The sequence below is a fragment of the Arachis hypogaea genome, chromosome 19 (genome assembly GCF_003086295.3).
Source record: "Arachis hypogaea cultivar Tifrunner chromosome 19, arahy.Tifrunner.gnm2.J5K5, whole genome shotgun sequence".
Taxonomy (NCBI): Eukaryota; Viridiplantae; Streptophyta; class Magnoliopsida; order Fabales; family Fabaceae; genus Arachis; species Arachis hypogaea.
The window spans coordinates 110,620,693-110,642,999 of record NC_092054.1 but is presented as its reverse complement, the minus strand read 5'-3'; the positions used below and the strand labels follow the sequence as shown (position 1 = coordinate 110,642,999).

The following is a 22,307-nucleotide window of genomic DNA, read 5'->3' as shown; positions in this document are numbered from 1 at the left end:
TGTTCTTATTCTAATCATTGATAAGTTCATAATTATGCTTTGTTTGGATATAGGAAAGAAAATGGAAGGAAAGAAAATAAGAGAAAAAAATATGAAAGGAGAGAAAATAAGAAGAAAAGTGAAGTTATTTGTGTGTTGTTTGGATGAAGAGAAAATAAATGAAAAGAAAATAGAGAAAAAAATTTTCTTTTGTTTGGACGGAAAGAAAAGTAAGAAGAAAGAAAATCATAATGGTAAAAAATTATTTTAATACCATTATAATAAAATAAAGTATAAAAATATATGTATATTTTATTGTATTTTATAATTATTTAAAATATTATAATCTTATATATTTGATTTAAATTATTTATCTAATACATATATAATGTTTAAATATGAATCTCTATTAAAATTATTAAAAATAAATTTATATTAATAATAATATAACTATGGATAACATTGTAAATATACAAAAGATAATTGTTCTCTCCTTGTTTGCTTGTAATGGATGGAAAATTTTTTTGGTGGGACTCACACAAAAATTTTTCTTTCTTTCCATTTTTTTGACATCCAAACAAAGAAAAATAAAATTTTTCATTCATTTTCCTTTTATTCTTTTTCCTTTCTCTAATTTTTCCTTAAACCAAACATACTGCTAAGGAGGAAGGGATAGAGTAAGAGAAGGTTAAAACAAATAGAAAATGAGCCCCATTCATCACCTATCAACTTGCTTTGTTGTAGTATTTTCTCTTTCCTTTAACCTTTCTCTTTACTTGTCCTTTATGATTATATTTTCAATTATACATAAATATTAATATAAATATAATTTTTTCTTAAAAATTTACAAATTAAGAAAACAAAAAATTGTTTACTCATCACAAGATATCTTTTTAATAAATACTTGTTGTTCCGAGGGTTACCTGAAACTGTAGGTCGATCTCGGATGAGATCTGCTGCGGTGGCCGGAGCAGTCGTGTCCGACTTGTTGGAGCTGGTGGAGCTGGAGATGCTGCTGATCCTTCGTCACTGGAGGGTGGTGGTACTTACAAGAGACTCCGATGCTTAAGTTAGCATGGGATTTAAGCAGGATTTTAGTAGAATCAGAGTATGAGTTATACCTGGGTGCTCTAGTGTACTTATAGTAGTGTAGAGTGACCTTTCTAGAGATAAGATAGTTATTTTATCTTATCTTATCTTTGAGTGAAGTCATCTTATCTTTTGGGGGACCGCCCTTATCTTTCTAGGCTTTGACTGCCTTTAAATTTGGCTGTGTCCCTTTATTTGGGCCTGCCTAGGCTCTCTGTAGCGATTTGGCCGAACTCTTTGAGAAGAGATCGGGAAATTCCAGACCTGAGGAGGTCAGTCGAATTGTCTTTAATCAGCCCGGGTCGTACAGCTCGACCCAAGGCATGAACAATGCCCCTGCTTGAGCGCGGTCTTTCTTTTGGAGTCGTGTCCTTTTTTTAGACTTCGATCTCTTTTGTTGGGGAAGCCGACCTCGAGCATCTTAATCTCATTGTAGAGTGGCTTGAATGCGGAGCATTTTTTTCACACCCCTTTTTAATTGCAACGTGCGTTTTGCCTTTCCTTGGGAACGTGCGAGAGTAAAACCCATTAACTCCCTTGCCGTTTCCTTTGTTTCCCTCTTTTGTATCTCATTTTTGAATTTTTCAAAGCTTCCTTCAATTTTCTCTTCTCTTGCTCGCTGTAACTTCTCCTTTTTTCCGTTTTTGCATTTTCGCACTTCCCTTTTCTTTTACTCAAGAGGTGATTGGCCAGTGTCGCTTGCTTCAATCTCTGATCGTCTCCTTCTTGTCTGCAAGTTGGTTTTCTTCTTCTTTCTCTTTTACCTTCCATGCCGTTTTTCTGGTTTGCATTGTTCTAATTTTGAAAAGTTTTGTTCTTTTGCTTGAATTCATTTTGGAAAGTTTGCATCTTTCTCTATTTTTGTTGTGTCTGATTATCGCTGTAATGTGTGCTCTGAGGGTTTCTTTGATTTGTATGAATCGCCATTTTTGTTCGGCTGTAAGTTTGTAGTTTGACGTAGTGAACTCCAAAGGATTTCAAAAAGGTTGGATCTTTCTTGATGATTTCTGCATGGTTTGTTTAATGTTTGATGGTATGCTACTTCGTATGGCATGGATGATTTCCTTTAGATGCGACGAAAATCCCTTTGCTGATAAACTGTGAAAAGACCGTGACTTTGACTCCTTTTTTGTAAACTGTGACTTTCTCTGTGGGGTGTCGCTGTTAAAGGGGGGTTGTTTTCTTGTTTGAGAGGTGTCGGGATATAGACTGTTGATTTTCCTCCTTTCTTGGGTTCTTACTTTGTTATTGCCTCCAAAGGATGCCCCTGGACTTTCGTGTAAGTTCTGGGGTTTCCTTTTACTGCTGTTTCTGAGTCTTTTAACTTTTGCATGCTATTTGATTAGTAACCTATTTTTCCGAGTTATCTCCATATTTGTCCGAGATGTTTTCTGTCTTGTCTGAGCTGTTTGATTAGTAACCTATTTTTCCCTTTTCTCACTGTAGGACTAGTTGACCCATGTCTTCTCGCAAAAATATTATCGAGACGTCCTCCAAAGTCCCCGGGAGCATGTCTGACTGGCTGGACTCCCTCATCTTGATGTGCGTTTCTGTGGTTAATTCTGAGTATTGCGTACAGCTTAGGAGACATCACAGGGTTTGTAGTAATAGAGATTAGGAAAAGGATTATGATTTGATAGCGCCTGACCCTGATGAGAGAGTTTGTTTTCCTTCTTTGACTCAGGGGGAACACCCCTTCTTTCATGCTTATGACTACTTTTTTAGCCAAATGAACATCACCATTCCTTTTACTTCCTTTGAGACCGACTTGTTGTGGTCCTGTAACGTTGCTCCTTCTTAAGTTCACCCAAACTCGTGGGGCTTTATAAAGATCTTCCAATTATTGTGCCAAGAACTGGATGTCCGACCTTCTCAAACTCTCTTTCTTTACCTTTTTGTTTTGACGAAGCCTGGGGCAGCTAAAAAGAAGGCTTCCTGGATTTCTTTCCGAGCTTTCCAGGGAAAGAAAGTTTTTTCTATGTATGATGAATCTTTTAGAGATTTCAAAAACTATTACTTCAAGGTCCTAGCTGTTGAAGGAGCTCGGCCTTTCTTCTTGGAACAGAATAATGAGTCTGCCTTCCCCTTATGCTGGCAACAGAATGTGGTAGTGTCTAGATATACTTAGAAAATGTTGGATGAGGTTGAGCAGGCTTTTGTACATGTACTGGAGGAGAATTGGGGGGAGCCTCCCCATCTCGATACAAAAATGTTCTTGGGAAATCCTTCCCTCCTTCGAATTGAATTGGGTAGCTGCCAATTTCTTTTTAGCTTTGTCTTTGTTATTTTGTTTGTTTTGTCAATCCATCTCTTTCTAACTTGCAACTTTGGTTTTGCTGCCTTATTTTTTCAGAGATGGTAAAGACTACTGACTCCATGAAGGCTTTTAAGAGGGCGAGAAAGGCAACTGCTGCCCAGAATAACTCGACCAAAGGTCCTGGGGAGGGATCTTCTAATGTTAAGCTGAGGAGGTCGACCTTGGACACTTCTGGGCCGAGGAAGATTATCCCAACTCCCCAGGTTCCTTTGGCTCCTTCTGATCCTACCCAAGCAACCTCTGGCGCTGCTTCTCCCTCTGCTACTAGTCCTCCTCCAAAGAAGCAAAAGACTGTTGAACCTTATAATCTGGATGCCCCTGACTTCGATGCTGTGGGGTTTGTTGATAACCAGATTGCCCCTTATGGCCGACTTCCTATGGATGACATGTCTATCCTGCACCATCTGGATTTCATTACTAGAAGTAGTGTTCGGATGGCGCACATGGGTGCGGCTTTGTTTCACTCAATCCAAGATTCTCCTGTCCATGCGACGAAGGAGTTTATGCTGGAAGCCAAGTCAGAGTATGACAGGATTAAGGGGTTGAAGGATGAGCTGGACGCCAGAGTTATTAAACTGGAGCTGGATGTAGAAAAAGAAAAATCCAGGGCTGTTGTTGCGGAGGCTGCTGCGAATTTGGCCGAGGAGATGGCCAAGAAGTCGAAGGAGAGTTATACCCGTACCTATGGTGAGCTGTTGGAGGCTAGGGAGAGGCTGGAGTCTGCTCATGCTGACTATGCCGAGCTCCAGGGTCATCTTGTGGGCAGTGTGACTGATGCGTATGAGAACCTAAAAGCTCAGGTCCGAGTTCTTGCTCCCGAGCTTGACCTGAGTCTTTTTAGTTTGGATAATGTTGTTGAGGATGGAAAAATCATCCCTGCCCCGGATAAGGATGAAGGAGAAGATCATCCCCCTATGCCGCCAGTTAAAGCCTCTGTAGCTGCGACTTCTTCAAATCGTTCTGTCGAAGTCGACCATTCCCAACCCGATTCGGATCGCGAGATACTCAATCGTGAGGATGGGACTGTGGACGCGACTCCTTTGAAGACTATTCCCCCTTCTACAACTCAGGGTGATGCTGCTGAGGAGAACTGAACCCTTGATGACTTTTCTTTGATGTATTTTTTGTATAGCCCGATCTATGGGCTTTCTTAAACTCTGTTTTATTGTAATTGAGCCCTGGTGTGGCCTTGACATTTTAGTTGCTTTTCTTAGTAACTTTCTTTAGGAAAAACAAATGCTTTTAAACTCCTAAGGTCGACCTTCGGGTGGCCTTCTGAGTTTTTATTGTAGTAACTTTTTCCTGCAACCTTTGATGCATCCAGGAATCTTTAGAGTGTTGGATTTTTCTATCCGACCTCTTTGATTGCCTTTGTGCTTGTTTGTTTCCTGTTTTAGTCGGAGTGACCTTTGGCTAGCTTTGTTCGATGACTTGCTAATGTTCTTTATGGAACCTTTTTAGTCTGAACAATTTTGATGGCTTTTTGCGTGGTCGTGGCTTTTTAGGTCGAGCTGTGTCGCACGCCTTTCATTGGTCCGACTTCTCGTGTCGATCCGATCTGTAGTTATTAGTCGACTTCACTTGTCTATTCTTCTCAAGTTATTTTTAGTAATCCATTTTACTTAGGGCTGGCCAGGCCTCCTTCTATGGATTACTTTTTATAACTTTGTCGCTTTGATTGGTCCGGTCCGACTTCTTCTTGGTCAGGCCTTTCTAAGTTATTTCTAGTAATCCATTTTTTCTCAGACCTCGTCAGGCCTCTTTCTATGGCTTACTTTTTATAACTTTTGTAGCTTTCATGTCGATTGGTCCAACTTCTTCATCTCGATGCCTTCTAAGTTATTTTTAGCAATCCATTTTTACTCAGACCTCGTCAGGCCTCTTTCTATGGATTACTTTTTATAACTTTTGTCGCTTTTATGTCGATTGGTCCGACTTCTTCATGTCGGTCCATTCTAAGTTATTTTTAGCAATCCATTTTTACTCAAACCTCGTCAGACCTCTTTCTATGGACTACTTTTTATAACTTTTGTCGCTTTTATGTCGATTGGTCCGACTTCTTCATGTCGGTCCATTCTAAGTTATTTTTAGCAATCCATTTTTACTCAGACCTCGTCAGGCCTCTTCCTATGGATTACTTTTTATAACTTTTTGTAGCTTTCACATTAATCTATTTTTATCGCTTTTTTATCTTGCCGATTTTGTCGAAGTCGGACGGTGAGTTTGGTTCTCACTAGGTCGACCTTGTCGAAGTCGGGCGGTGAATTTTGTTTTCACCTTGCCGACCTTTGTAGAATTTTGGACGATGAATTCGATTTCATCATGGTCAGGTGGTGAATTTGATTTTCACCTTACCGACCTGTAGCTTTGTAATCAGGCAATGGATTTTTGCATTCAGATTAATGCGTCTTTGTAAAGAAACTTTGTAGAAAATCTGAAAAGTTTTGTTCCAATAGGAAGTAGACATATAGGCAAATAAAATATATACATGTGAGTGTTTACCCCCTCTAAGTCAGGTGATTTTACAGATCTTGGCTTGGTGCCTCATTAAAAAATCTTTTCAGGAAAAAGAGTGCACCTTGACCTAAGATCTTTATTACCTCTAACTATAATACCTTCTTAGGTTGCAGGCATGCCACGACCTTGGTAGCTCTCACCCCTCGAGTTCGGACAGCTTGTAGTAGCCTTTTCTTAGTACCTCTGTGACTCGGTAGGGTCCTTTCCAGTTAGCTGCTAACTTCCCCTCTCCTGGTCGACTTGTTCCGATATCATTTCGGATTAGGATGAGGTCGTTGTTGGCAAAACTTCGCTGTAATACGTTCTGATTGTATCTTGATGCCATTCGATGTTTTAACGCTTCTTCCCAGATCCGATCTCTTTCTCGAATTTCTGGAAGAAGGTCGAGCTCTTCCCTTTGAAGTTAGGAGTTGGCCTCTTCACTGTAGTGGATTGTTCTGGGGGAACCTTTTTTGACCTCCATTGGGATCATTGCCTCCATTTCGTAAGCCAGTCGGAAAGGTGATTCCCTTATGGTGGAGTGTGGAGTTGTTCGATATGCCCATAGGACTTGTGAGAGCTCTTCAGTCCAGGCTCCTTTTGTGTCCTGTAGTCTCCGTTTTAACCCAACCAATATGACTTTGTTAGCTGCTTCTGCTTGTCCATTAGCTTGTGGGTGTTCTACGGATGAAAATTGATGCTTTACCTTCAAGTCTGCCACCAACTTCCTGAAGCCTGTGTCCGTGAATTGAGTTCTATTGTCTGTGGTGATGGAGTAAGGAATCCCAAACCTTGTAACAATGTTCCTGTATAAGAATTTCCGACTTCTTTGAGCAGTGGCATTAGCTAGGGACTCTGTCTCAATCCATTTTGTGAAGTAATCTACTCCTACAATAAGGAACTTGACTTGTCCCGATCCTTGGAGAAAGGGTCCAAGGAGGTCGAGTCCCCATTTTGCGAATGGCCAAGGTGATGTTACGCTGATGAGCTCCTCTGGTGGGGCGATGTGGAAGTTAGCATGCTTCTGACATGGTGGACATGTCTTTACGAACTCTGTTGCTTTCTTTTGCAAAGTCGGCCAAAAGAATCCGGCTCGGAGTACCTTTTTGGATAGAGCTCGTGCTCCAAGATGGTTGCCACATATGCCATTATGTATTTCTTCCAAGACTTCCTTTGTGTTGGAGGTCGGCACACATTTTAGTAAGGGTGTGGAGATCCCCCTCTTGTATAGGATGTTATTTATGATGGTATAGTACTGTGCTTCTCATCTCAACTTCTTTACCTCATTCTTATCTGTAGGGAGTGCCTCTAATTTGAGGTAGTTGATGATGGGGGTCATCCATCCTTGATCTTGACCTGATACGGCCAAGACCTTTTCTTCCTCCGAGATCAATGGGTTTTGCAGTATTTCTTGGATGAGGCTTCTATTATTGCCCCCTGGTTTGGTGCTGGCTAATTTTGAGAGTGCATCAGCTCGAGCATTCTATTCCCGAGGTATATGGCGGACCTCATATTCCCCGAGTTGTTCGAGCTGTTCCTTAGTTTTGTCCAGGTACTTTTTCATGGTAGGGTCCTTAGCTTAGTAAGTCTGTGCTATTTGCGAGGTGACTACTTGCGAATCGCTGAAGATGATAAGCTTTTGAACTCTCACTTCCTTAGCCAGTCTCAAACCAGCTAGTGATGCCTCATATTCGGCCTGGTTGTTTGAAGCAGGGAACTCAAATTTTAAGGAGAGTTCGATTTGGGTTCCCTGGTCGCTTTCTATTATCACACCTGTACCACTCCCGGTTTTGTTTGAAGAGCCGTCTACATAGAGATTCCATTTTGTAGGAGTTCCCGGGGTGTCAGTGTACTCAGCAATAAAATCGGCCAAATATTGGGACTTGATGGCCGTCCGAGCTTCATATTGAAGATCGAACTCAGATAGCTCGACTGCCCACTGTAGAATTCTTCCAGCTAAGTCTGTCTTCTGTAGAATGCCTTTTATGGGTTGGTTAGTCCAAACTTTGATGGTGTGAGCTTGAAAATATGGGCGGAGCCGTCGAGAAGTTAGTATGAGAGCGTAGGCGAATTTTTCTATCTTTTGATAGTTCGGTTCGACCCCTTGTAGGGCTTTGCTGATGAAGTAGATGGGTTGTTGCCCACCTTCGTCTTCTCTGACTAGCGCTGAGGCTATTGTCCGAGTTCCCACTGCGAGGTATAATATGAGTGCTTCTCCTTTTCGTGGTCGAGTAAGAATGGGTGGTTGGCCTAGGAATTTTTTGAAATCCTAGAAGGCTTGCTCACATTCTGTGGTCCATTCAAACCTCTTTCCTTTTCTTAGTGTAGCGTAGAAGGGAAGATATCTTATGGCTGATCCGGTTAGAAATCTGGACAAGGCTGCTAGTCTTCCGTTGAGTTGTTGTACTTTTTTGACACAGGTTGGACTTTCCATGTTGAGTATAGCTCGGCATTTATCTGGGTTCACCTCGATTCCTTGTTGTGTTAGCATGAAACCCAGGAATTTTCTGGCTTCTACTGCAAAGGTACACTTTGCGGGATTAAGTCGCATGCCATGCTTTCTGATGGTGTCGAACACTCTGGCGAGTTCGGACAGTAATGATTCCTCATTTTGTGTTTTTATCAACATGTCGTCCACATATACCTCCATGAGTTTCCCGATGTGGTCTGTAAAGACTTTATTCATTAGTCTTTGGTAGGTAGCTCCTGCATTTTTGAGTCCGAATGGCATGACGACATAGCAGTAGTTTGCTTTTGGGGTTAGGAATGAGGTCTTTTCTTGATCAGGTGGGTACATCGGGATTTGATTATATCCTAAATAGGCATCCATGAAAGAAAGGTACTTGTATCCGGAGGAGGCATCCACTAGAGTGTCTATGCTTGGGAGTGGATAAGGATCTTTTGGACATGCTTTATTGAGGTCGGTGTAATCGGTGCACATTTGCCATTTCCCATTTGACTTTTTCACCAATACAACGTTGGCCAGCCATAGTGGATATTTGACTTCTCTTATGAATCCTGCCTCCAGTAGAGCTTGTACTTATTTTTCCACCGCTTGAGATCTTTCTAGTCCGAGCTTCTAACGCTTCTGTTGAATTGGCTGAGATCCTGGGTATATTGCCAGTTTGTAGCACATTAGTTTGGTATCTATGCCCGGCATGTCTGCGGCCTTCCATGCAAAGAGGTAGACATTATCTCTTAGGAACTGTATCAAAGACTCCTTTATGTCTCCTTTCAAAGTCGCCCCAATACTGGTTGTCTTATCTGGGACATCCCCGATCTGGACTTCCTCGATCTCACCTTCCGGTTGTGGACGAAGTTCTTCCCGACCTCGAACTCCCCCGAGCTCGATGGTGTTGATTTCTTCTCTTTTGCCTTTAAGGTTCAGACTTTCATTGTAACAGTGTCGCGCAGTTTTCTGGTCTCCTTTTATCGTGGTTATCCCTTCTGGGGTTGAAAACTTCATGCATAGATGTGGAGTTGACACTACTGCGGCAAGCTGATTTAGCGTTGTCCGACCTACTAGGGCATTGTAGGCTGAGCTCACGTCGACTATGATGTAGTCTGTGTTGAGTGTCCTTGACCGAATTCCCTTTCCAAAGGTTGTGTGTAGTGAAATATATCCAAGAGGTTGGATTGGAGTATCTCCTAGTCCGAACAAGCTGTTCGGATATGCTCTGAGCTCTTTTTCTTGTCAGTTGAGTTTGTCGAAGGCAGATTTAAACAAAATATCCGCTGAGCTTCCTTGGTCCACCAATGTACGGTGGAGATTAGCGTTGGCCAATATGATAGTAATGACCATGGGATCATCAAGTCCTGGGATGACGCCTGCCGCGTCTTCTTTGGTAAAAGTAATGGTAGGGAGGTCGGGTGATCCTTCCTCTCCTCCAATATGATATACTTCTTTATGGTGCCTTTTGCGAGATGATTTGTGTAACACCCTAACTACCAAAGCTCGCACTTCCGGCTGCGCGACTCTGATAGCTTTGGACATTACGACGACACTTATCTTATTTAATACTAAAATATGAGCCTGTTTGAAACTTTAAACTGCAATACCGCTCCCAAAAACTTTCATCCGATAACATACGTCCATAAATACCATACAACTTACAAAACTCATAAAGAGTACATCCATATATATACAAAAATATATATAAATAATATTACAAACATAATCCAATACAATTCCTATCCCTCTTACAGAATATCTCAAGATAAAGGCGAGGGTACAAATAATAGTCTAAAGCAATACAGAGCATTTCAACCACAACTAAAAGAACTCTTCATAACTTCTGCGCCCATATCCTGAAAGGGGAAAAATGTAGGGGGGTGAGAACATCATCCTCGAAAGGGTTCTCAGTAGAGGGTTTTTGGGAATTACTGTAATAGGATACATGAAGATAAACCGTACCAGTGATTAATAACCTTCTTATGCCTCTTTTTAAAAACACGGTTTTCAATAAAAGTAAAGTCAAAAATCTTTACTGAAAGAGGAACCATTCAATTCTCAAAACTCAAAAGCCTTTCAAAACGGTTTATCTATGCGGAACCAAAATAGCCTTTCATAATTTTATTCCAAACCAGAAACACAAAACCGAAATCAACCATCAGTTCATCTCTTTCCAACCACGGCCCTAGGCCCAAACAATCCAACCAACAACCAGTCACCACAAATCCAACAGAGTCCCAGATGCAAACACAGATAGGAAGTTCAAGCACAAACAAACAGTTATTACAAGTAGAACAGTTAGCAATTAATCACATAGGCAAACCAAGTATAATATGCACACCCAACCAATGTCACACAAATGCATATGATGCATGCCTGTCCCTAGTGGCTGATGATATCATCTGTCGGTTATAAAGCCAACCCGACAAGTCCTGGTAGCTAACCATTGGACTGTCCCTCTGTCGTGCATCCCCAACTCGAGTTATACTCATCATAAACTTGATCATAATCATGATCCATATCCATCACCCTCACTGGTGAATATTTATCCATCACCATCACTGGTGAATATTTATGGGGGCGAGCTCATCCGGGCCTTTCACAGTGCCCGGCCACACTTACGACATAGGGTCAACAGAGTATCAAGTCTCGACCTGGAGCACGTGGTGGCTAGCCACTGCTACTACCCAGGGAAACTCGTATCTCAGATAGTGGAAGTGCAACATTCACATTTATCAATGATTCAGCATAAACATGCATTCAATCTCATCCATGGATCAACATCCATCTCAGCCATCCGGCTCACGGTTCAGTCCAGAACTAGCCAATATTCATATCATACACAGCCATTCCGGCTCACGGTTCAATCCAAAACCAACCAATATGTATAATCATACACAGCCATTCCGGCTCACAACAAAACAGCACTTCCACCATTCAACATCATTAAATTCATAAAGTCGGCATTTAAGCCATAAATCATTTCCTCAATTCATTTCACTTTGAAATCGAGTTTCAACTCTTTTCAGCCTTGGCTTTAAAGATCTCATTTCTCAAATCATTTTAGGCTCATAAGCCACTTTTACTCAAGGTAAATTCCCCTTTGAAAACAATGTCACTCTCGGCATCCTCTTTCCAAACTTCCATAACCATGGCAAGTTAAAGATTCTTTTTGGAGACACTCAAAATCATCCATTCAACAATGGGATTTTATAACAAAGTTTCTCGGCAGAGTCCCAAGTCTTTAGGGGAGAATAACATATCTCATTTCGCCAAAATCATTTAAAATCATTAAAACATTGGCTTTCTGATTTGAGTAAGAAAATAGGATCTAAGCCAAACCGAGTCACGTAACCTTTACTTCTTTCAAAACCATTTCCTTTACTTAAACAAAACCGGCTTCAATTCCATAATTAAATCTGAAGCGTTTCAAACTGATAAGAGAATCATTTTTGTTGTGTTAAACTAGAGTTCAAAAGATACTTTGAATCTTATTTAAAACGTCAAAATAATAAGGCTCATCAATCGAAATCCAATTCCTTTTAAAATCACGAAAACTCTCCCAAGGGACAATCTTTGTGTTTAATAGAGAAAAACATAAACCCGCTTTACCTTTTAAAACAGCCTCAAAGTAAAATTCTCTTTCAAATGACTTGTACCCAAAGACATACTGTTCTTCTTGGAAAATAAGGATAAATCATGATTCTCTTTTCAATAATTCTTTCAAAGCATAACTTCATTGCTTTCTTAATTGCTCTAAGTAAAGGTAATAAAGAAGCCATAATTTCACAATCCTCAAAATAGATAGGAAAGGCATTAAACTCAAAATTCCCCAATTAACATTTCAAATAAGGACTCGGATTCTATAGAAATTTCGGCAGCACCTCCCCTAAAACTTGGACTTTTGCCACCCGGTTCGGGTCCCAACTAAACCGTTTCTCATTCCTTTTCAACAGCTCAAAACCAGAAATCAATTCAAAAGCAAGCTAAATCCAACAGTCGCCTCAGTGGCATATCTCAAGGAAGCCATTTCAAAAATCAACTCAATATCAACCGATTTAACTCATTTCCAAAGCTTTAAAGAATCGGTTCAGCAATAAATCATTTATCAAAACCAAATCAATTAAAGCAACACAGGCTGAATTTCAAGAGTATTCTATCTTCCACATCATCAAAATAATTGACTCAATTCAAACCAATCCTCAACGGATTAAACTCATTTCAAATCTTTAAGGAATCAACTTCAAACATTACATTTCACAAGCCACACAACAATTCGGCCAAACCAACATCCATAGTCATTCGAGTCAATCAAATAATACATAAGGCAGATACAATCACCAAATACACAATATCTCACATCAGTACCCATATGTAATAATTCCAATAATAAACTATAGTTTTTGGAAAGCGCCCCTACCTCAAAACGCAATTCCATAGCCCAAAAGTCTCATAGAGTCATCTCCGCCTCAACCCAAAACCAACTGCAGCCAGCAACTTGGCTCCACTTGCGTTCTCAACAATCTCAGCAACTCGAACCGAAGAAGGAACGGCTGAACCGAAACAGCGACGGTCTCCAAACCGGTTCGGCGGCAGCCCGATAGCCACCTAAAGCGGCAGCGGTGACCTGAACAACATGCAGCAACAATGAGGTTTCCGGAAACTCAACGGAAGGAGAATCAACTTAAAACCCTTACCGACAAATTTTTCGGCGACGGCAGTGGCATTCCCGGCTGCCAGGCACGGCGGCGCGACTGATTTCTCCCCCGGGAACGGCTGTGACAGGACCAGCGTCTCCTTCTTCCGTTCACAATCCCAGCGGCAACCACAGTGGTGGTTCTGGTCAGCTCTGGTGGCAGTGGGCTCCGGCAACTTGCATAATCCCGAGGCAGAAGCAGACAGCAACTCCGGTGGTCTTCTCCGGTGACGACACCAGCTACCACGAGGACGGCGGCGGTGAAACCCTAATAGCGCCGGCGCTGCACAGCAGGGACGAGGATGGAGCTTCTTCTCGGTCAGTGGTTCGCAGCTCACGGTAATGCGCGAAACACCTCCTTTGGCGGTGACTGCTCCACTCTCCACTGCGGCGGCGTCGAGGATCCAAGATGGCGACGCGATCTCAACCCCACGGACAGGACGGTGGTGATGGCAGTTCTATTCACTCACCTCCATCGCGTCTCACTCTCGACATCTCTCCTTCACCCCTCTTCGACCGGCACCAAGGTGGACTTACACGTAACGGCGGCGACGAGCGTGCAGGGCGCGGCGACTCCGGCAGTCACGGCGACGGCGCGGTGGCAGAGAAGCCCAGCGCGCGGCGCAGTCTCTTTCCTCCCCTCCTCTCCTTCTTCTCCTCCACGAATCCGTTTCTCCCTTCCCTCTCTTTCTTTCTTTCATTTTTGCAGATGTTGCTGCTGGCTGAAATGGGGAAGGTTACGGCTGTGTGTGTGCTTAGGTTAGAGGGGCAGCAGCTGCTGCTGCTGAGTGTGAGTGAAGGAAACCGGGTCGGTTAGCGGGTTACTGGGTTAGGGTTTCATTTTCAAAAATTAGGGTTAGGGACATTTTAGTAATTTCACTTAAAAATAGGGATAATATAGTAATTAGAAATAAATTCTAATCCAATAATAATAATATATAAAATACTATTTGTTCATCAACTCTACAATTATTTTCAATAAAATGCCCAAATCAAATAATAAGAAATAATATACTTAATTTCTTCATTTTCCAAAATAACAGTATTAATATTTAAAATATTACTTATCCAACCCAAATCATATAAAATACTTATTATTTTATAATTATCAACTTTATAATTCAAATATAGAAAATAATCCAATAATTATAAAATTGGATAATAATCATAGCTTATCTCAAATCCAATAAATCAAAACTTGCCTTAATTATCTTTAATAAAATAATCTCTGAAATTAAGGCTATAAATAATTGTAGGATTTGAGACTTGATCATAATAAGACTTTTCAAAGATTCTGGGCCTTACATTCTACCCACCTTATAAAAATTTTCGCCCTCGAAAATTGATACAAAATGGAAGAAATTCCATAACAGTTCACCCTTGAACACATTTAAAGAAGAAGCAAAAATATCTCAAAATATAACCATATATACGATTTTCAAATACTTTGATTATCATAAGCATAAGGATGCAAAGGTAGGAGTGTAACTGCCAGGCAAACGTTACAAGATAGGCTCAATGCAAAAGATAACATGGGTCAATCATGTGATAGTAGGGCAAGGCATCAAAGGCTAGAAAACATGATGGAGTTAAAACGATGTGCTCAATATCCGCACACTAATCTTATATCAACCTCAAGGTTTCAACTTTCCAATTCCATCAAGCACCTTACAAACCCCAAATTTGATCACAAGCCTGACAATCACAAACCCGTTCGCAAGGAACAAAATGCCCACAACTCATACGTTGCACACCTACCGCTTCAACTTCCGTATACACATCACATCTTAAGGAACTAACGTATCGCGTTACTACGTCTACAAGTCGCACGTGATACCAAAACAATTCTCGAGTCTACTCAGAAGAATATGAGATCTTAGAAAGGAGAGACGGATGTCAAAGACAATAGTCATAGATTTGAAAGAATATATCCAATCCCAGATAAACATGGATGTTCAAGCAATAAAGTTTGCTAGACATAATTCAATTGACAACTTCAAAGATAACCCTTAGATCAAAGAAGTTCAATAGGATCAACAAGAAGATAACCAGCGCATCAGCTTGAAACAAACTCAAACTGAGTCGATGAAGTATGAGGTTTACAAAAGAGAATATCTCAAACCCAAGGCAAAGCTCACAAAACTCAAGGGCATGATTAAAAATACTTCTGAATACATTGTTCTTAAAAGAATCGAAAACTTGCAGGAAAATTACCTCGCAGTCTAAAAGAAAAGTTAAGCAACAAATGTCCTTCAAGAGAGTAACAAAAGCATAAATGTGGCTTTACTTCAATACAATTCCATGTTGAAGTAGATTTTGTAGAGTTCCAAAAACAAATGCACACAACTTTGGCTAAGAGCTAAAATATTTCCTCAAATATTTTAGAAAGATAATTAAATGCACAACTTAACCAAAAGCAGTTCATAAAAACTCGGAAATAATCAGATGCTTGTTCAAAATTCTCAAAATTTCATATTCAAACAAGCATGTATAACATTTATAGCAAGTACGAAAGAGGAAGTTAAACTCTTTTTAGAAAAGAAACTCCGAGATAAAAATTTGCTTACAATCTGGTAAGGAAATAAGTGGTGCGTTACAAACAAACCGGTTTCCACTAAACAAGGAAACTTTCCAAAACCTCATTTAAAATAGCGCATGCCGATTTTTAAATTAACTTCATCAATATTGAACAATGGTTTCAATCTAAATCAAGAAACAGAAAATAAATTCCGTTTAAAACTTCTTACAAGAGAATTCAAAACTTCTTTAAAAAGTCCAAAACAATACTCCAAAAGTGTTCTTGAAATCCCCATCTCAGAAGAACATTCAAGAAGTTTAAGATGTACTAAAAAGGAGTCAAGCCTTGCAAGAAAGGATCTTAAATTAGAGTAGTTCAAACAAGATCCACTAAGCATGAAATATCAAACAAGTTTTAAATGGATCCAAAAGAATACAAAAGTCATAGAAAAGACAACTCAATCATTTGTAATTTTTAAATGATAAATCTTTAACTAAAAACTCTTGTAGAGATAATGGGAGAATAAACAATGTACTATCCTGAAACGAATCAAACTGACCCACATAAGGATGAGATTCACAAGAGGGGACAAACCAAGATCAATGGTAATGTTCACAAGATGTAAAAGATTAGTTAAAAAACAGAATCACGTATGACATTCATAGAGGTGAAAAGCTTAAGAAGGAACCAGTCCGTTCATAAGAAGAAAGCTATGAATCCAACATTTTCAAAAGAACAACAATGGCATAAACTATGTAGTATGCTAAACCAAACTCAATTCAAAATAAGTTAAGTAAAGCTTATCAAACGAAACTCAACTGGAATGAAAGCGAAAAATTCTTTCTTTCCAGTATTTCAGAAAATATCCAAATACACAATCAAATAAAGATGTCCATTGGAACTATAGTAAAATTACTAGAAGGTCAAAATTTACTTTTAAAATAAGTACAATTGCGTAAACCAGTAAAAGTACAGGCAAAGTATTAGAAAGAAATAGTTGTTAAACTGTATAAATAATTTCAAAGTCTCATATATAGAAAAGCATATATCTAATCAACAGCAATTTATAAAATCTCAAAATTGGCTGTGATCACTGTCAAGTAAGAGAAAAACTGAATCAACAATTTCTCAAAGAATGGACTCAGAATCCGGAGTTAAAAGTCACAGCACATTAAGACAGGTTCAAGGCTATATCAAAGAATACTTGAATCAAGAAGAACTCAAACAGAGGAAGATAGATGCAACAAAGATCTTAAACCAGCATATGCACTTAAGGTCAAACAAGAATACATATGGATAGAGGAATAGAGTGAAGACATCAAATTACTCTTCAAAAGGTCTAGCAAATAAGAACTTCAAGTTAGGATATGAAAGAACATGTCAACTCGAACAGAATTCAAGACACACAACTGAATAGCCTCGAGAAGTAGTTTCCAACTTTTCCAAAACCCGCGATTCGCTTTACTCAAAACTAGGATTTCATCTATGATAACCCATCAGTGCTTTCATATACATATTTCACTAGTATTAAGCCGGCCAAACTTAATATCAGGAATTATGCAATGCAAGACTAACAGCGTTAATCAATAGATCATCATGTGCATAAAGCTCTAATTCTCGTCATTCGACAAGACCTAATACATGACAAACGCTCAGAGTATGCAACTGAAGCATAGTCAGTCCATTCCTCAGGCTCTACAGGAAGAACTACTCTGATACCATAATGTAACACCCTAACTACCAAAGCTCGCACTTCCGGCTGCGCGACTCTGATAGCTTTGGACATTACGACGACACTTATCTTATTTAATACTAAAATATGAGCCTGTTTGAAACTTTAAACCGCAATACCGCTCCCAAAAACTTTCATCCGATAACATACGTCCATAAATACCATACAACTTACAAAACTCATAAAGAGTACATCCATATATATACAAAAATATATATAAATAATATTACAAACATAATCCAATACAATTCCTATCCCTCTTACAGAATATCTCAAGATAAAGGCGAGGGTACAAATAATAGTCTAAAGCAATACAGAGCATTTCAACCACAACTAAAAGAACTCTTCATAACTTCTGCGCCCATATCCTGAAAGGGGAAAAATGTAGGGGAGTGAGAACATCATCCTCGAAAGGGTTCTCAGTAGAGGGTTTTTGGGAATTACTGTAATAGGATACATGAAGATAAACCGTACCAGTGATTAATAACCTTCTTATGCCTCTTTTCAAAAACACGGTTTTCAATAAAAGTAAAGTCAAAAATCTTTACTGAAAGAGGAACCATTCAATTCTCAAAACTCAAAAGCCTTTCAAAACGGTTTATCTATGCGGAACCAAAATAGCCTTTCATAATTTTATTCCAAACCAGAAACACAAAACCGAAATCAACCATCAGTTCATCTCTTTCCAACCACGGCCCTAGGCCCAAACAATCCAACTAACAACCAGTCACCACAAATCCAACAGAGTCCCAGATGCAAACACAGATAGGAAGTTCAAGCACAAACAAACAGTTATTACAAGTAGAACAGTTAGCAATTAATCACATAGGCAAACCAAGTATAATATGCACACCCAACCAATGTCACACAAATGCATATGATGCATGCCTGTCCCTAGTGGCTGATGATATCATCTGTCGGTTATAAAGCCAACCCGACAAGTCCTGGTAGCTAACCATTGGACTGTCCCTCTGTCGTGCATCCCCAACTCGAGTTATACTCATCATAAACTTGATCATAATCATGATCTATATCCATCACCCTCACTGGTGAATATTTATCCATCACCATCACTGGTGAATATTTATGGGGGCGAGCTCATCCGGGCCTTTCACAGTGCCCGGCCACACTTACGACATAGGGTCAACAGAGTATCAAGTCTCGACCTGGAGCACGTGGTGGCTAGCCACTGCTACTACCCAGGGAAACTCGTATCTCAGATAGTGGAAGTGCAACATTCACATTTATCAATGATTCAGCATAAACATGCATTCAATCTCATCCATGGATCAACATCCATCTCAGCCATCCGGCTCACGGTTCAGTCCAGAACTAGCCAATATTCATATCATACACAGCCATTCCGGCTCACGGTTCAATCCAAAACCAACCAATATGTATAATCATACACAGCCATTCCGGCTCACAACAAAACAGCACTTCCACCATTCAACATCATTAAATTCATAAAGTCGGCATTTAAGCCATAAATCATTTCCTCAATTCATTTCACTTTGAAATCGAGTTTCAACTCTTTTCAGCCTTGGCTTTAAAGATCTCATTTCTCAAATCATTTTAGGCTCATAAGCCACTTTTACTCAAGGTAAATTCCCCTTTGAAAACAATGTCACTCTCGGCATCCTCTTTCCAAACTTCCATAACCATGGCAAGTTAAAGATTCTTTTTGGAGACACTCAAAATCATCCATTCAACAATGGGATTTTATAACAAAGTTTCTCGGCAGAGTCCCAAGTCTTTAGGGAGAATAACATATCTCATTTCGCCAAAATCATTTAAAATCATTAAAACATTGGCTTTCTGATTTGAGTAAGAAAATAGGATCTAAGCCAAACCGAGTCACGTAACCTTTACTTCTTTCAAAACCATTTCCTTTACTTAAACAAAACCGGCTTCAATTCCATAATTAAATCTGAAGCGTTTCAACTGATAAGAGAATCATTTTTGTTGTGTTAAACTAGAGTTCAAAAGATACTTTGAATCTTATTTAAAACGTCAAAATAATGAGGCTCATCAATCGAAATCCAATTCCTTTTAAAATCACGAAAACTCTCCCAAGGGACAATCTTTGTGTTTAATAGAGAAAAACATAAACCCGCTTTACCTTTTAAAACAGCCTCAAAGTAAAATTCTCTTTCAAATGACTTGTACCCAAAGACATACTGTTCTTCTTGGAAAATAAGGATAAATCATGATTCTCTTTTCAATAATTCTTTCAAAGCATAACTTCATTGCTTTCTTAATTGCTCTAAGTAAAGGTAATAAAGAAGCCATAATTTCACAATCCTCAAAATAGATAGGAAAGGCATTAAACTCAAAATTCCCCAATTAACATTTCAAATAAGGACTCGGATTCTATAGAAATTTCGGCAGCACCTCCCCTAAAACTTGGACTTTTGCCACCCGGTTCGGGTCCCAACTAAACCGTTTCTCATTCCTTTTCAACAGCTCAAAACCAGAAATCAATTCAAAAGCAAGCTAAATCCAACAGTCGCCTCAGTGGCATATCTCAAGGAAGCCATTTCAAAAATCAACTCAATATCAACCGATTTAACTCATTTCCAAAGCTTTAAAGAATCGGTTCAGCAATAAATCATTTATCAAAACCAAATCAATTAAAGCAACACAGGCTGAATTTCAAGAGTATTCTATCTTCCACATCATCAAAATAATTGACTCAATTCAAACCAATCCTCAACGGATTAAACTCATTTCAAATCTTTAAGGAATCAACTTCAAACATTACATTTCACAAGCCACACAACAATTCGGCCAAACCAACATCCATAGTCATTCGAGTCAATCAAATAATACATAAGGCAGATACAATCACCAAATACACAATATCTCACATCAGTACCCATATGTAATAATTCCAATAATAAACTATAGTTTTTGGAAAGCGCCCCTACCTCAAAACGCAATTCCATAGCCCAAAAGTCTCATAGAGTCATCTCCGCCTCAACCCAAAACCAACTGCAGCCAGCAACTTGGCTCCACTTGCGTTCTCAACAATCTCAGCAACTCGAACCGAAGAAGGAACGGCTGAACCGAAACAGCGACGGTCTCCAAACCGGTTCGGCGGCAGCCCGATAGCCACCTAAAGCGGCAGCGGTGACCTGAACAACATGCAGCAACAATGAGGTTTCCGGAAACTCAACGGAAGGAGAATCAACTTAAAACCCTTACCGACAAATTTTTCGGCGACGGCAGTGGCATTCCCGGCTGCCAGGCACGCGGCGCGACTGATTTCTCCCCGGGAACGGCTGTGACAGGACCAGCGTCTCCTTCTTCCGTTCACATCCCAGCGGCAACCACAGTGGTGGTTCTGGTCAGCTCTGGTGGCAGTGGGCTCCGGCAACTTGCATAATCCGAGGCAGAAGCAGACAGCAACTCCGGTGGTCTTCTCCGGTGACGACACCAGCTACCACGAGGACGGCGGCGGTGAAACCCTAATAGCGCCGGCGCTGCACAGCAGGGACGAGGATGGAGCTTCTTCTCGGTCAGTGGTTCGCAGCTCACGGTAATGCGCGAAACACCTCCTTTGGCGGTGACTGCTCCACTCTCCACTGCGGCGGCGTCGAGGATCCAAGATGGCGACGCGATCTCAACCCCACGGACAGGACGGTGGTGATGGCAGTTCTATTCACTCACCTCCATCGCGTCTCACTCTCGACATCTCTCCTTCACCCCTCTTCGACCGGCACCAAGGTGGACTTACACGTAACGGCGGCGACGAGCGTGCAGGGCGCGGCGACTCCGGCAGTCACGGCGACGGCGCGGTGGCAGAGAAGCCCAGCGCGCGGCGCAGTCTCTTTCCTCCCCTCCTCTCCTTCTTCTCCTCCACGAATCCGTTTCTCCCTTCCCTCTCTTTCTTTCTTTCATTTTTGCAGATGTTGCTGCTGGCTGAAATGGGGAAGGTTACGGCTGTGTGTGTGCTTAGGTTAGAGGGGCAGCAGCTGCTGCTGCTGAGTGTGAGTGAAGGAAACCGGGTCGGTTAGCGGGTTACTGGGTTAGGGTTTCATTTTCAAAAATTAGGGTTAGGGACATTTTAGTAATTTCACTTAAAATAGGGATAATATAGTAATTAGAAATAAATTCTAATCCAATAATAATAATATAAAATACTATTTGTTCATCAACTCTACAATTATTTTCAATAAAATGCCCAAATCAAATAATAAGAAATAATATACTTAATTTCTTCATTTTCCAAAATAACAGTATTAATATTTAAAATATTACTTATCCAACCCAAATCATATAAAATACTTATTATTTTATAATTATCAACTTTATAATTCAAATATAGAAAATAATCCAATAATTATAAAATTGGATAATAATCATAGCTTATCTCAAATCCAATAAATCAAAACTTGCCTTAATTATCTTTAATAAAATAATCTCTGAAATTAAGGCTATAAATAATTGTAGGATTTGAGACTTGATCATAATAAGACTTTTCAAAGATTCTGGGCCTTACAATTTGGAGATCCCTCCTCTTGCGAATCCTCCATTTATCATGTGAACGTGCCTCTCCGGGGTGCGGGGTGGTCATTCAGTTCATCCGACCTCTTCATCCTTTCTTCTTTTTCTGGGTTCATCCGTTTTGTTGGCTAAGTATCGATCTAGTCGTCCTTCTCTTACCAACTTTTCTATGACATTTTTTAGGTCGAAGCACTCGTTTGTAGGATGTCCATAGATTCGGTGGTACTCATAGTATTCTGTCCGATTTCCCCCTCCTTTTTTACTTTTGATTGGACGAGGTGGTGGAATCTTCTCGGTGTGGCATACTTCTCGGAAAACATCTACAAGAGATACCCAAAAAGGGGTGTAATTGTGATATTTTTTAGGCTTCTCTCCGTGTTGATCTTCTTTTTCTTGGACTCTTTATCCTTATCCCGAGATGAGTAGGAGAATCTGAATTTTGAGGTCTCTCCTAATCGAGAATTTTTCTCCATGTTGATATATTTCTCTGCCTGTTCTTGCACTTCATTTAAGATGTTG

At 40.1% G+C, this 22,307-nt stretch overlaps 1 protein-coding gene and 1 long non-coding RNA gene across 2 annotated transcripts in view; one reads left to right on the top strand and one right to left on the bottom strand.

Moving 5' to 3' along the window:
* Positions 1–12,561: 12,561 nt before the first annotated feature.
* On the bottom strand, positions 12,562–13,563 carry LOC112777167 (uncharacterized). The gene is made up of 2 exons (XR_003190328.3): positions 13,031–13,563; positions 12,562–12,960 (listed from the first exon to the last, which is right to left on the bottom strand). It is a non-coding gene; the product is annotated as an uncharacterized lncRNA (long non-coding RNA).
* Positions 13,564–20,783: 7,220 nt separating this feature from the next.
* Positions 20,784–22,307, top strand: part of LOC112778607 (protein FAR1-RELATED SEQUENCE 5-like) — an 8,159-nt gene continuing 6,635 nt past the window's right edge. Inside the window, exons 1-2 of the mRNA XM_025822910.1 lie at positions 20,784–21,107; positions 21,191–21,271. Of these exons, the coding sequence (XP_025678695.1) occupies positions 20,784–21,107; positions 21,191–21,271 (405 nt within the window). The remainder of the gene's footprint in view (positions 21,108–21,190; positions 21,272–22,307) is intronic.